We start from the raw sequence: 15457 nt of genomic DNA, 5'->3' as shown, positions 1-15457 counted from the left end.
TTTCATGCGGAATGACTTATTTCCAAGAAACTTATGAGCACGTCTCTGGTAAACACAAGATTTAAAGTGGTACTTTTGTGTAATTCTTTGTGGAGAAACTCAGTTTTACAGATGTGTCGATTAAATCAACTAATCAAGTATTCAACAAAATTTCATGAGTGTTCGTTGACTAAGAATTATATTGGTTGAGAACAGCCCTATAACTCATAACAAGCTGAATATCAAAGATATGAACACATATCCAGTGTAAAAAAAAATCATATGGAAGACATATAATAAACACAATGTTAGCGTTTGTCCTCATTTTTCCAAAATCCTGACTTTGACTATTGATAAAAAACATGATTTTTCATGTGATCTAAAAATGTCAAAGTCATACTGTGAGATACTTGCCCAACGTATGTCCGTCCGAGATTTCAAGACTTAAGACCAAATAGAAGAAATATTGTGGCATTTTTCCTTATCATACAAAATCTTTGGTCCCAAATGGGTTTTAAGGCAACGCAGGTGAGCATATCAACCGTTCTATAAGCTCCTGTGTTTTTTCATCTGGTGGCTGGACAGAAAGAAAACACAGTTCAATGACATTTTAGAAAGAAAATCCATGCCCCCCCATCCCCAGTGAAGATTATAGCCGTGATATTTTCTATAACTCTTCTGTGTACAGGAAACAGCCCACTGCAGGGCACATTCTGTGTACAAGCCTCCACCAACATCTTTCACCTTATTAACTCAGGCAAATATTAGAGACTATTTGATACAGCGAAAGTAAATTGAGATCGAAACCCTTTGATTTGTGCCATTGTTTGAGCTAGATGAAACGCTCACATGACGAAAACCCTCTGAAATCCTGACTGCAGTCAAGGCCTTTTAATGAAACATTTATTCCGTGTGTGTATAAAAGACTCTAACACACTTCCACTGCCAATGAAAAGATCCAGCGGTTTAATTTGTAGATAAAATGTGCTTTTAATTATAAGTGTCAAAAACGAAACGAGATCAGCGCAACACAATTAAGACAATATATTTTTGCGCAAATTTTTGTCATTATACTTGGTCACTTAATTGGACTATTTAAAAGTGTTGAGTTATTAGTGTGGTTTCACTTTGGCTTTACTGTTAATACACTATAGCATAAAAACCTGCTCCATAATAGTGTGTTTTAAATGACCGGTGGATGAATTTGAGCCACAGTGACGGGTAAACAAAGTGGGCATTTAACAAACGATTGGATTATTCCATGAAAAAGTCAACTAATCGAGTTGCCCTAACGAAAGCAGAGCAGAGAGACGCTTCTGGGATTTTTCTGAGACGCGATGCGGCACGTCTGGTGGAATCATAATCATAAGAGCAGGCTGGACTCATACACTGTTCGTAGCTATCTCCGAAAAGTAATGCACTGTAATTTGTGTATATCCCACAAAATCAATTTGTGTGTAATTCACGTAATAGTGAAACAGGAAATATAAAAGGCGGCGAATGCCACGTACTAGGGAGGAGGTTGGGGTGGATAGGTGAGTCTAAAAATACCGGACTTTCTCCCAGGAGACCTGCGTTTGTGTCCCGTGTGAAACCAGAAGTCAACGTTGACTTCTTTGTCACGTAACTTATTTACTTAAGTAATGCTCTTTCATGGGTTATTTTAAGCCAAACCACAATCTTTTCCTAAGACTAAATAAGTATTTTTGTTGCCTAAACCTAAGTAAGAGGTTTGGTTTCCTAATCATAACCGAGTCAATCTTTTCCTAAGCCTAAATAAGTTGTTTCATTGTCTAAACCTAAAGAAGCTGATTCCTGTGAAGACAAAAGTTTATCTTGAAAAAACTGTATGCATGTAATGAGCAGAAATTAACACGTGTTTCCTGGATATTCGTAGGAAAACGAACGAAAAAGAAGGAATAACTTTTGTTCTAAGATATCATACGAACTGTTGCATGAGAATACGTTGTCTAGAGTGGGCGTGATCAACTCCGGCGGCCGGAGCGCAGACGGAACGGTGGAATAGTGTTGTTACTTACTAGCCTGTGCGGCGCTGTCAGCTAAAAGTTAGCTACATCTCCTCCAGTATCTTCTCGACCAATCAGAGTAAGGCTCTTCTTCCTCCTCTTTATGTTTATTTGGCGGATCGCATTCGCAAGTAAACTTTAAAAGATGCATACTGCCACTAAATGTGAATAAATATTAAATTAAATTGAATTATAGGAAAAATATGTATTAGTTATTTTTTTAAAACATCACACAAAAGTGTGATTAAAAAATGGTGCTGGTAAAAAAAATATGAAAAAAAAATAATTTCCAACTCGTGTTTTATTGTTTGGGTGTAAATCCATTCCTAGCATTTCAGCAGTTTTGGGCTCAGTGATTTGCTGAAGGACACGTTGGAAACAAGGCACAAAAGACCTTTTTAAAACCCACTATTTAGAGGACAGACAAGCAAGCGTGACACAAGATGATCCTACCGGTACGGCGACAAGCTGAACAGAGACGTTTTCTACATTCAGATGAGACCACAACAGAACAATCACCTTGATTTCTAACTTTTTGATTGCAAACATCCAATACTGAGGAGCGAAAAGGTCAAAGCCGCAGCACCATGACGATAGATATAACACATATTCTCGTGTCCCTGGATAGGGGAGAGAAAGGAGGTGGTGAAAGGAAGGAGACATGAAACCAAACAGATTGGTGGGTTGGTGCTAGTCTGGGGACGACGTCTGAACACCCAAAAGAGAGAAAATCTATTTTACCCAATATGAAATGAAAAAACAACCTAGATACTACAATATATCCTGACTTCTCAACTTCTGTCTGTTTTCTCAACATTAAAGATTTTTTAGTTTACATTTACACTGCAAAAAATAAGCTTATAGTTTACCGATTATCCACTTTACAAGCAATCATTGTAACCCATCTCAGGTGACCGAAGATGGATAGGTTCAGAAAATGGTTGCTAAGGAGATACCAGTAATACATGTAATTATGAACAACACAATTGGACGAACATGCTAATCCGTGTTTCTTCCATTGATATTCATAGAGTATAAAATGTCTTCCTGGCTATTTCCGTGATGCACGGTAATACAATCACTCAATTAGACTGTGTGATGAAGTGAAATGAGCCATTTTCTCTTGAGGATGGTAAATAGTGGCCCTCGTAATTGACAACTGCAGAGTAATTCCTAATCGTAATAACATGTCCTGCAGTCTGGCGCCCGCAAGTGATTAGACCGAGCCAAGTGCGGGCTAACACGGTGTTGTCAGCGATGCTCGGCAGAATGGATCTGAAGTTGGAAAGGAAAATGTTGATACTCAATGATTAGCTGACAGAGAATAGATGTCGGACAGAGTTAATAGCTTTTTACGGTGCAGCTGCATCTCTGCAGACTATGTAACACCCGTGTGACTCACAGGATGTAGTCTGTGCACGTATAAGCCTGCCATTGGCTGCCTATTTCAGACGCTGCATCCTGGGCTTAGCTCCGTCCAAGAAGATTGTGATTGGTTTAAGAAATACAAATAACCCAGAGCGTTTTTGTTTTTTTTCTCCCCCCCTAGTGCGGAATTATGATCCGGCAGACCTTTCTCCAGCGCTTGCAGTGTGGAGACATGTCTGGCTATGCGAGACTAATGTAACACTAACCCTGACAGATTAACCCAGACACTCATTTACACACAAGTGCACCACTTGAAACTGGACTTCTTACTGGCAAATTACGGGCACGACATAGTAAATTGAGTGTCAACCTTTGGACTAAAGCTGAAACAATCAGTTGATTAATCCATTACTGGGAGTACAGGAAATTAATAACCAGCTATTTTGATAATAGTTTAATCATTTGAGTCATTTATGATGCAAAAAAAGGCCCACAAATTGTTGGTTCCAGCTTCTCAAATGTGAGGATTTGCTGCTTTTTTCAGTTTTATGTCACTGTCTGTTGAATATATTTGAGTTTTGGACTGTAAATTGGACAGAACAAGACAGTTTAAGACATCACCTCCGGCACTGAGAAGTTGTGATGGACATTTTTCACATTTTTCTTATGTTGCTAGACTAAATGATTAATCCTATTGAAAAAAAAATTCTTAATTGCAAACTAGCATTTGCATTAATAGCATCCTATTTTAAAGGGGACATATCATGATGAACTCACTTTTTCAGTTATCAATATCTAGACTAGATATTGTCTTAGATTTTGGATATCATAATAAGGCATAAGTGTTGTCATTTCCTGGTTTTAAAGGCTGCATTACAGTAAAGTGATGTAATTTTCTGAACTTACTAGACTGTTCAAGCTGTTCTATTATTTGCCTGTACCTACTTAGTCATTATATCCACATTACTGATGATTATTTATCAAAAATGTAATTTGTAAATATTTTGTGAAAGCACCAATAGTCAACCCTAAAATATCATCGCAATATCGATATCGAGGTATTTGGTCTAAGATATTGTGATATTTGATTTTCTCCATATTGCCCATGCGCTTAAGTGGAGTGTTTCAGACAGAGGGTGAATACAGGTCTATTCAGACAGACAGTATGAGAAATATAAAGTGTTTTTTGAACATTAAAGCATGTAAACATGTTCTAGTAGAAACCCCAAATGCAAGCATGAATCTGGTTATGAGCATGATATGTCCCCTTTAAACCCTCCAAATAGAGACTGAAAATGCAATATATCTATTTGCAATGTTGATGTAGCACAATATTCAAATTCTGGATAAAAAAGAAATTCAAAAAATTACCTTAGATCAAGCCATAATTACCATCACATAAGTCGTGCCAATGATTTAAGATAATGAATGCATTCATTATCAAATATTTCTAATGTTTCTTCACATGGAAGTAGGAACTCTATCTTCACCGCATAGAAGGGATATAGTAGTTTCAAGAAAATCTGTTTTCCCTTATTAATGTGCAAATTTATTCAGCAAGACACTCCAAAGTCTAATCAGATCATCCACTCTGTAGGGGGTCGCTGTGGTGTGAGTGGAAACTTTTTCACCATGTTGTGTCGATGTGTTCACGAGAATGTGTCTACACACGCAGATATACTCCACTAAAAAAGACAAGAGGACATCTCACACGTGCAATGCATCACGGTGTTCGAGCAGCAAAAACGATAAATCGAAATTCCGATATTGGTCAGTTTGTCATTTGCTCTGTTGGAGGTTCAAATGTCACCGACCTTTGCTTTGCACAGAAACAGGCCAATGACCTCCTCCAGGCTTTCTCCAAACTCCTCTCCAAAATAGAAATCTTTTCACAACCCTGATGAGCACAACACCTGCTCTGACACCTCGGCGCGTCACCGCCACATCCCGCATCCCCTGTCACTAACAATGTGAGCACTTAACCGGTGACAGCGGCAGCAAGCAGGGAAGTGATGACAATAAATGATGGCAATCAAAAGCGCAGCTCCTCTTTTTTGACGAGGCACGAGATGAAGCTCCGACACCTTCCCGGCTCCTATTAAACAAATGATGAAACTGTTTTCCCTGCCAGTCTTGGAGCGTTCTTCAAAAAAACATCACAGATGGTCAGCCCTTTTGACCAAAGAAAAAAACTCTCTGATGTTATTTATTCTTTTTGTGGTCGGGCTTGTGCCATATTGAATTATGAAAGTGGCGAGGGAGGATTTCTGCCTGCGACGATCAATAGGCTGATTCCACTGTCACAATACAAGGCGCAGATCTGAGACTGGAGTTTGACAGATGGCGTGTCACCTTCGTCAGCGTGACGTCCCGCGCGCACACGCCTGTGTAAATGTCTGCACTTTTGCTTGATTTTTTCCGTATCTTAGAGAGATGCGGTGAAACAAAGTGAGATACGCGAGTGTGTGCGGGCATGTGTGTGTGTGTGTACGTGAGACAGGAGAGATGCAGAGTGAGGGAACACGAAATATGTGCACACACAGAGAAGCATGTTAGAGGGTGTCTGATATGCTTTCATACTCCCACCCAAAAAGCCTTTGGTGCTTGCTGTGCTACAGCACACGTTGCTGTGACTCCTCTACTGATTTAATTAACCTTTTACTGGCACTGTTCACACAATGAATCTGTGCGCTACACTCGACTGTACGACTGCAATGTGGACCTGTGACTCGGACAAATTGAAGTTATTTTCTTTGATACATCCCCTCGTAAACAGTCCGGGGACATGAACGTGTGCAGCCAGCTCTGGCCATCCTTCCATGAAAACATCAAAAAGGGACTTTTTTTTTTTCCCCTTTCAGAAATTACTTTGGACAGAAGTTGCAGGCCAGAGCAAGTGATGCTTCTTTAAAAAACAGGATGACAGGCGTCGCGGTGGAAGTCCCTTTCTCCTAACCAGAGGTCAGCAGACGCCAAGCCCCTCCACCAAACAATAAACCCCATGTGTGACGGTTTATACAGCCGAGGAGGGCTGCCTGTCACGGTGTGCTGCAGTGCTGTAGCTGCAGTACCTAACAAGTCAGTGCGCGCTTTTTCACACCCTATTAGGAATACAACTCAACTGGGCCATGCTATGTTTCTGTTCCGTGCAGTCATTCATGTTTTATGAGGGGTATAATATTGATTCTGAAGGCAGCACAGTCAACATTAGGGTAGGGAAAAAAACACCTTTCTCCATGTTCATGTTTGCACAGCAGCTATACGTTGACCTCGTGGTCTATAATATGAATATTTATATCAGGATAACACTTGAACCTAAACTATAATAATTTAATAATATAAAACATTAAAAATGCATTGCAAGAAAGCACTACAGGGAACCGGTAACCGCAGAATGGCGGCCTCCGTTGGAAGTGTCTGCCTCACAGTTGGCTTTGTTCACAAGGTGATACGTTTGCTTTCTTTTTTTTTATATATATATGACAACATTTGCTGTTGTTTGTCTTCAGTTTTTGTTACCAGAACTGACACTGCTAAAGATTATTTTGTGTGTATTTTTGAGGCTTTAAATGTAACATTAGATCTCATATTCTCCCTCCCTTGTTCCATTGCATTTACTTCACAACAAGTCATTGCCAGGCACTTACTGGAAATCTCAGCCATTTATCAGTTTTTTTCCACACTAACTGACGACCCAGAGATACCACGTGATAACATCGTTTTGCTATTGGCTCACAAGTCTTGTTAGAAGTGGGAACCAAACGTCAGATATATTCCACAGATAAACAAAAAATATATTTTGGACCCGCCGAAATTTTTAAAATGATTAATCCACAATTGTACATTTTTTTTCAGCAAAAGCCATAATTTTATTCGGCACTTTTCTAAAGGCTCTGTAGATATATTATATATTTTTTTTAAATATTCGTCTACCTAAAAATGTTATCAATAAGACCTTTAAATCTTAAATTTAATAGGCATTTTTAACTCTAATAAATTGACAAAATTGCATTCCATCTATTACAGAGCATTTAAAAAGAGTGTATATAGTTATATCATCTATTTTCCAATTTCCAAGACATTAAAACAAATTCCACATTACACACTGACAACTGCTGGCCTGCGTGGGACTGAAATACCCAAGGACAACAAATGACCCACATACTAACCCGTGCATTACAAGTAATGCTTTAGTAAAGACCAAGGTCACATTATGAAACCAGCTACATGTCTTGGTATTTCATTCTGTAATTGGTGTTTGAAGGGCAACTCTAAAGGAGGATACTTTTGTCATTAAAAATACAAGAATATTTCAAACACACTGAATCCATTGATTTTGCTAAATTATAAAAGCGTTATAAATTATTTAAAAAACTATCTTAGAATACTAACTGGGGCACGAGCGATTTTAATCAATTCTATAACTCCATATAAATTAATTTCACATAATGCAGATGTAATTAATGCATTACATGAAGTTACTATATTATACTGTTGCTGAGGGAATGGAGCTTTAGTTGGATGACTTGTTTTTCTTCTAATCTACAGCAATTAACATCCTTTCAAAAATGTTGACTGAGAAGAGGAATTTAACTTCCAGTAAACTGTTTAAAAGCTCCATTTTGTCACTTCAACTGCTGAGTGCAGACATGTCTTTTTTTACATCGGGGTGCCACTTCTAGCAGAGTTACGCTCCCCACAGACATGAAGTTCCAACACCATACAGCTGCTACATGTCACAGTGCTAATGTAACACAAGACAGTAAGTGAGCATATGCAAATGCGTGTGTATATACGTATACATGTATGAGTGGGTGTGTGTTTGTGCATGGCTAGCTATCACTGTCAGGTATAGGGATGTATGGAGAAAGAACTTACAGTATATCACTGTAAGCATGGATATATTTAAAATTAAATTATGAATTATTTATAATTTATTTTTAAATATTTTTGAAAATTAAGTGAATTTTCCACATGCAAGTTTTATGTGCTTTTTAAAAAGGGAAATAAATTATGTATAAATAAATATATTTCAAAAATGCATAGAAATGAAGGCTCTGTTTTGTTTCTTTGGTATAAAAGCAAGCTATGCTGTGTACTGCTTATATAGTAAATAAATGTAAACAGGATGGTGTCTTCTATTGAGATTTAAAAAATGACTGCTGGGGATCACATGGACATTCTTACAACTAGAAAACCAATAAAACGGACACTTTAAATCAATCAATTTTGTTTTCAAGGGATTCTATTACTGGCAGGGGGATTATCTTAAGTGTAAAATCAATGAAAGCTGCTTAACAGATCTCTTCTTTTCCTCCTTCATTAAAAAAAAAAATCAGACAACTTCATGTTATGTCATAAATAATCTGATATAAATGGTTATATTATGAGGCACTAATACAATTAGGGCTTGGCTTTTAAAAAAAATATTACAACACAAGAGATGTAAAAATGTCGATAAACCTTTTTAAACAGTTGACACATGATCTTAAAAAAAACCATTGACTGCACAGAACTTCACTGACAGCTCTTTCACTGGCTGGGTCCTCTCTATTATTGAGACATTGAAAAACATACTTACAAATGTACCATTAAGAAAACAACCACTCTCATTCTGACTCTGTGGCTGCACTTAGCGGATAATTCAAAGATGCCGCTCGAAGGTTAACACTCGCAGACGCCGCGCGCTCTCCGTGAATGTGCAGAGGCTTTGGGTACTTGTCTGTGTCGAACACTCTGTTGAACAGAGCGAATTAGAATGAAATATTGAGTTCATTTATGAATAAGTGGGGCTGAACGGCCCCTTGTCGGAGCTTCTGCATGCATATTCAGTTGATGGAAACCTTTGGATGGGTCATTTCTCTTAGCTGCTTCATTAAATAGTGAAAGTCAAAAGTGCAATGCCTCCTGACAAAAAGAAAAAACAAAAAGCGACCAAGATCTATAGAGGTGGAACGGTGGGAAAGGTTTTCCTTTGCTGCGGCTCAAAACATAGATGACATGAAGGAGCTCCGAAAATAGTTTAACAAAAAAAAAAAAAAGAGAATTTTAAATCACACCACGACTCTCATCGTTCCCCCTACTGTACATTTCCAGCATATTAAAATGATGTGCAGTTAAAAGAACAAACATACACTTACATACATAAATTAGTTCTTAGATGTTTTTTTGCTTTTGTTAGATTAAAAAGGCATGGCACCTGGGATAAAGATCTAGCAGGTATTGTTGATTTCCTCTATAATGAAACTAATTGAGACAATAGCGAGTTAGATAAAGTCCCAGTGGGACGTTGTACTAACTAGAGCCAATCAGCAGCAGCTTCTTGAGACGTTTCCAAAAGAAACTCCAGAGGAGGTATGCCAGAGGGGGCGTAGGGTTGGTGTGTGTGTGTGTGTGTGTGTGTGTGTGCGTGCTCAAGCAGTTTAAGTGGTAGGGGGCAGGTGCAATCGAAGCTCAATAGAGAACCTATTGAAGCTCTGCGTCGTCCTGGAGAATGGAGCCATGACTGGTGTGTATGGTTTCGTGCTTGGCATGTACAGCAACAAATATGACTGGAGTCGAGCGCTAAGGAGGTGAAGGTCATGTTTATCGCCACCTCTGTGGTTAGGGCGAGCTTTTAGTGACTCATAAACGTATACGGTGCATTGGGCCAAAGCAAAGGCCAGACGCTGGAACAAATACTTGGGTTTGGATTCTGACGGCGTTTTGGATAAAGGTAAAATACTTACTCAGCCCCCCCCCTCCCCCCTCCGGAGAGAAACTCACTATGATGAATACCACCATTAAGAAAATGACTTGTCTCAAATGTCAGACTGTGGCCAATGTTTTCAGAATAAAAATTGATTGCACACGAAACAAGACATTTTCCTTTTTACCCTCTATTTAATGTTCTTGCCAGTGTGATCAACCCTAATTATTTTAACTGCCTGCCACTCTTTGAGATCATCGGTTTCTTAAAATAATTAGAGCTTTACATTCAATGTGTTTTAATGGTGATGGCTCACACTATGATGATGATGGATGGCGTACAATGTCAGGAGCACTCAACGCCAGAGAGGAACTTTTAAAGCTTTACACTAAAACATATGAGGCTGAGAGGATAAATTCAATGACAGGGGGGGGAAATGTTACTGACTTGGAGAAGAGGCTGAAAAGATGCAATGCATTTCAATAAATGTTGTTGAAAAGCAGCACTAAATGACATTTTAAAGCAGATTACAAGAGATATAAAAGGATTTTCCAAACTGCAAACTAACCTTCCAGGAAGTAATGGAAAACAAATCAACAAGATAACATAAAGAAATGTTTAAAAAAGTGTAAATTTAACAACAATATGCAGCTACCTTGTATGCATTGCAGCAACAAAGATTTGCCCTCTTCAAACAGAGAACCTCAATCCTCTTTCTCAGGTTTCCAGCATGATCAAATTTGCACTTCAAACCATTGTACCCATTTAATCAGCCATTGTGCATGCCCAGTCAACCACTGCAGAATGTCCAAGCAAAATCTCAGAGTGAGGCACACAAAGCTATCTTTGATTATACGCTAGCCCATGGGGAAACTTTATCAAACTCCTTTGCTTCCTGTGGAGAAGGACCAGGTGACTAGGAACTACTCAATCGGAAGGCCAAATTCTTTTCCGTGTGCAGCGAGGAATCACGCCTTTGATCCGAAGAAAGGCAGCTGCAAATGCCTCTCCAGATACCCAGCCCCAACCAATCGCGCTTCCACTTCCTTCCACCAATCAGGGCCTTGTCTCCAGCGCCGACCATAATCCAACCCACTGCTGCCTTTTTCTACACACCGATTCCTCCCCTCCTTTGAAAAGCGATGAAAGCACGATCCGCAAACCAAATACGCATTTTAAGATTAAAGAATGAAAAGTGTGCCGTACTCACCCATCTCATTGTCCGATTTATTGTCCATTTCCGTGTCAGTGAGCGTGAGCGCTGAGTTAGAGCGACTGGAGAGGCATGAATCCTGCCCAGACTTTGCACCCGTTCCCCAAAGTGTCATGGTACGTTCCGGTGATACAGGTTCATGGTTCTCTGTAGCGACCGGTCCTCTGGAGTAGCTGCTGAGCGGGTGGGAGAGGCCCGTCTCGGGGCAGATCGCCAAGCCCCTGCGAGCCGACGGCTCACAGATTCCGAGTTGCCTCAGCGAAAACGTCTGCCCTGTGAATGACAGAAGTTGTAAAGTTAACAAACCAATCAACAACACGGTTTATGGCCAAGAGCAGGGCTCCTTAAAAAAAAACACTTAACCTAAGAGCAGGGTGGAAGAGGAGGGGGTAATCATTGAATTAAAGCTTTAATAACATCCGCCCACACTCATCAACCTATCAAGATGCTAAAAAGCATTTTCTTTAACCTACTGTAAAATCACAGTGAGCTTTTTAACATGACCCACTTTGACAAATCGCCTAAAATCAAACTTCTTATGTTCATCTACACATATGAAAATGTATTATTAATTGTTTTCAGAAACTGTTTCAGACACAGTACATTTCATAATAAATTATTACCATAAATCTGTTGGTCTCTTCATTTGGAATTACTTGAGCCTCTGGTGTTCACTAGTAATAAAAAAAAATTGCAAAGCCTTCAAAGATACTGCAGCATCTAAGCAAAAATAAATAAATAAAATTTAAGGAGCAGGAATATTGCCAATAAACAAAAATACCTCATGTTGACCTCATTAGGAAGCTCCAGAACTAATAAGAACATATTCTGAACGTTTGACTCACTGCATATCTGTTATTCAAAACCCATATCTAGTCATCCATGTGTAATATTTTTTTTATTGCCATCTGGTCAGTATGACACTGATAGTCCATGTCAAAAATTATTATTCATGTGATCAACGTGTACTTGAAATCATTTTAGATAAAGCCTTCCTTTTTATATATTTTTATTTAAATGTATTTTAGACGTAAATGATATCAGATAAACTCATCTGAAAGTAAAACATATTTAACATTTATTCACTTATACAAAATAAATCATTGGTGCTGCAATTCTATTGATTATGACTATTCAGATTTCAAGGTCAGACGTGTTAAAACTCCCTAAAAAAAAGAAATGCTGTGCAATGTAAAATATGTTCATCATTATCTGATATTTTAAAAAATGTCATGTCAAATGTGAGGTCACAGAGTGAGTGGATTTTTGTATTTTCCTTCATTGTATCCCTTTTTTAATGTATTATTTGTTGTCATTGGAAATGGTGCAGGAAATCCCTTTCAAAGTAAGTGTACCACGTCTGAAAATGGAGATGTCTGAAAATGTTAAAATGCTACAGGAAAATAGATTTCTTCACATGAAAATCCATACCATTTAAAATGATCATTAGATAGAGACATTTTCATACACCATCACACACACACACACACACACACACACACACACACACACAATGAGCAGATCGAGTATCTACACACCCATTTACGCAAAAATATGTTCTTTTTCCTCTACCAGATGAGTAACATTAAATCTGACATTTACTGTGATGTAAGGAGCCATCGTTGACATCACATTTTAAAAAGGAATAAAGAACAATAGCACTTCTCCCACAACTTCATCATAATCCCATTAATTATGAAATGGGCACCAATTAGCACCAAGAAAATGTAAGGGAGTAATGGATAGATTTTCTAATTGCAATCTTATGAGCCAAAGGAGTGCCATAAAATAGAATGAACTGCTCAAACTTTTTAATTACAGAAATTAGAGCAGTTTCTAACAGCCAATTAAAGAACAGGGTTATTTACTGAGCATTTCCCTGTACTATTTTAACATGGTCCAACAAGGTATGAAAATAGTGGCCCACTGTATCCCAGCCAATGGGAGTTTTCTCAGAAAATTTAGTAACACTAAATTGTGCCTTTGTTTGATATCATCTAATTGTGTTTACCGCTGTGTGGCATCCTGGCATCGTATAGTTATTTCTTGTCAAACTTGCACAGAATTAGTGGAAGATGAAACTGTAAAATGGTTAGAATTTAGTAAACACAACAAAATCCCTGCATCCCTGTTCATTTTACTAAAGACGTTTCACACTGCTAAACATCAATAAATGCACATAAGGATTTTGTTGTTTGTCTAACAAAGTGGAATCTTAGAATGATCCTCACATTTCCTCTCCAGAACTGGAGAGATACAACTGTAAGTTCCTAAATTAAAACAGAAATTTTTTTAACTGCTAATCACACTTTTTGTAGCCAAGGTCACCAACCAACCACGCTGATAATGTGGGCTTTTAAGCTAAATATAATTCTCTTCTACTTATCCACGTCAGTTTCAATAACCACACTACTTAGCTCATATTATGAAGATTCATCTGACAAATATTGAACAAAAAAAGAAACATAGTAAAGATTTGCTCTTGCTAACCTGGCCTGCTGTACTCTGCACTTTCCTTGTGGACCATCTCCTTGACTCTGCCTCCGAACAGCATCCGTGTGGGGTCATGGTCAAAGGCCTGGAGCGTTTCGCTGGAGCTGTAGGATTTCTGAGTGGGTACGCGGCAGGCTCCCTCCTCGCGGTCAGCCGAGGAGGCGGTGTAACGGCGCTCCCTATCCTTGTCTCTCTCGCAGTATCTCTCTCGGTCTCTCTGGCTCTTGGACAGCGAGCAGAAAGGCCGCTGCTCCCTCACCCGTTCCATGCTGCCTGCATGCTGGGTATCCAACTCCCTCCCCTTCACCGCCGACGCTCTCCTGGGAGACTCGCCACTGGATTATTTTACTCTTCTCTCCCCTCCTCTTCCTCCTCTGGTTGTGATTCTGTACCCCCAAACTGTCCTCCCCACTTCTTAACCTCTGGTGGCCTCTTCTTCAGTCCAGTCAGGCTTCCACCCACTCCACCTGGAGAAAGAGAGACAGAGAGGAGGAAAGGAAGCAAGGAGCTCAGATAACACTAATCCATCTGCTTCATCTTCAAAAGTACACACTTATCCCCTTTCTCAGTGCCCCACCCCCACCGCTATTTCAACACCCCTGAAACCTCACCCGTGAACTCTTGTCATACATGACTTCCTCTCTTAAGAGAAGATCACCTCCTCATTCTGCCTCCTTTTAGCCTTCGAAAACCAAGTTCATTTTCACCACGTTGATTTTATAAAGTTGTCCACATTTTTCACATCGAGCAAAAAAAAGCACTTTTAGTGAAACTAGTGGCAGTTTCACACAATAATATTGGAATGAAAAATCTTGAGCCTTTCAATTTCCCCATGACGACAGTCCAAAATTAACATCCACCGAGTGTCAGATGCTGGTTAAATGACGGATAAATCAATACATCACGGTGCCGAGTGACTTTTTGACACAATCATATCATGCTTTAATTTTTAATTTAAACTGTAACTCATATAGAATTTTAATTTGGACCCACGGTATGCATGTTAACCCAGTGTCAGATTCTGCACAAATAACTGTAATGATAGCAAGTGAGATGACATATTTCAATGAAAAAAATTAATATGTATTTTTTATTTTTTTTTTACTTTACCAGCCTGTGACATGAATTAAATATTAATCTCGATCATGATTTTGGCCTCCCACAATTAAATGAACATGATCGACTGCAATATTGATGTTTAAAATGCGTGTTCCGCTCATAGGAAACTCCGCTGCATAAATCAAGCGCTTCCTAAACTAACAGCCAGCCACCAGGGGGCGTCGTCGCAAACGTCGAAGTTTTGGCTTCACTTTTGGGGAGCTGTCATGCTGCTGCGTGTGCACTGTACAGCGGCAGCCTGTGGAAAACTTTCCTGAATGTAGCGTCTGGAGTCCAGAGTAAATTTTGCTACTCGGAGATGCACTGTGAATAAGGACTGATCTTATTTTGATGCAAATATTTGTATGTTAGCAGGAATGTAGCACAACATGGTCATGAAAACAATCGATAACCGTAAAATAACCAATTAATAAATCAATTCATGAATAATACTAATAACCATGATCTCAATATTGATCAAAATAATTGGAATTATCATTTTGACCAGAATCATGTAGCCCTATGTGTGACATAATAACAAAAAAATAAAGGATTTGTTTCCTAAATTATGAAAAATACCATTTGTCTCTG

At 38.9% G+C, this 15457-nt stretch overlaps 1 protein-coding gene across 6 annotated transcripts in view; it reads right to left on the bottom strand.

The window, feature by feature from the left end:
- Window positions 1-15457, bottom strand: part of LOC141775629 (teneurin-3) — a 176060-nt gene that overhangs the window by 147020 nt on the left and 13583 nt on the right. For all 6 annotated transcript variants that reach the window (XM_074649193.1, XM_074649194.1, XM_074649195.1 and 3 more), the window contains exons 2-3: window positions 13766-14235; window positions 11273-11548 (exon numbers count right to left, since the gene is read on the bottom strand). In XM_074649193.1, the coding sequence (XP_074505294.1) occupies window positions 11273-11548; window positions 13766-14036 (547 nt within the window). In that variant the 5' untranslated portion in view covers window positions 14037-14235. The remainder of the gene's footprint in view (window positions 1-11272; window positions 11549-13765; window positions 14236-15457) is intronic.

This window comes from Sebastes fasciatus, chromosome 10 (genome assembly GCF_043250625.1).
Source record: "Sebastes fasciatus isolate fSebFas1 chromosome 10, fSebFas1.pri, whole genome shotgun sequence".
NCBI classification, from domain to species: Eukaryota; Metazoa; Chordata; class Actinopteri; order Perciformes; family Sebastidae; genus Sebastes; species Sebastes fasciatus.
Note: the sequence above shows the minus strand (reverse complement) of the source record. Positions and strands in the feature narration are given on the sequence as shown.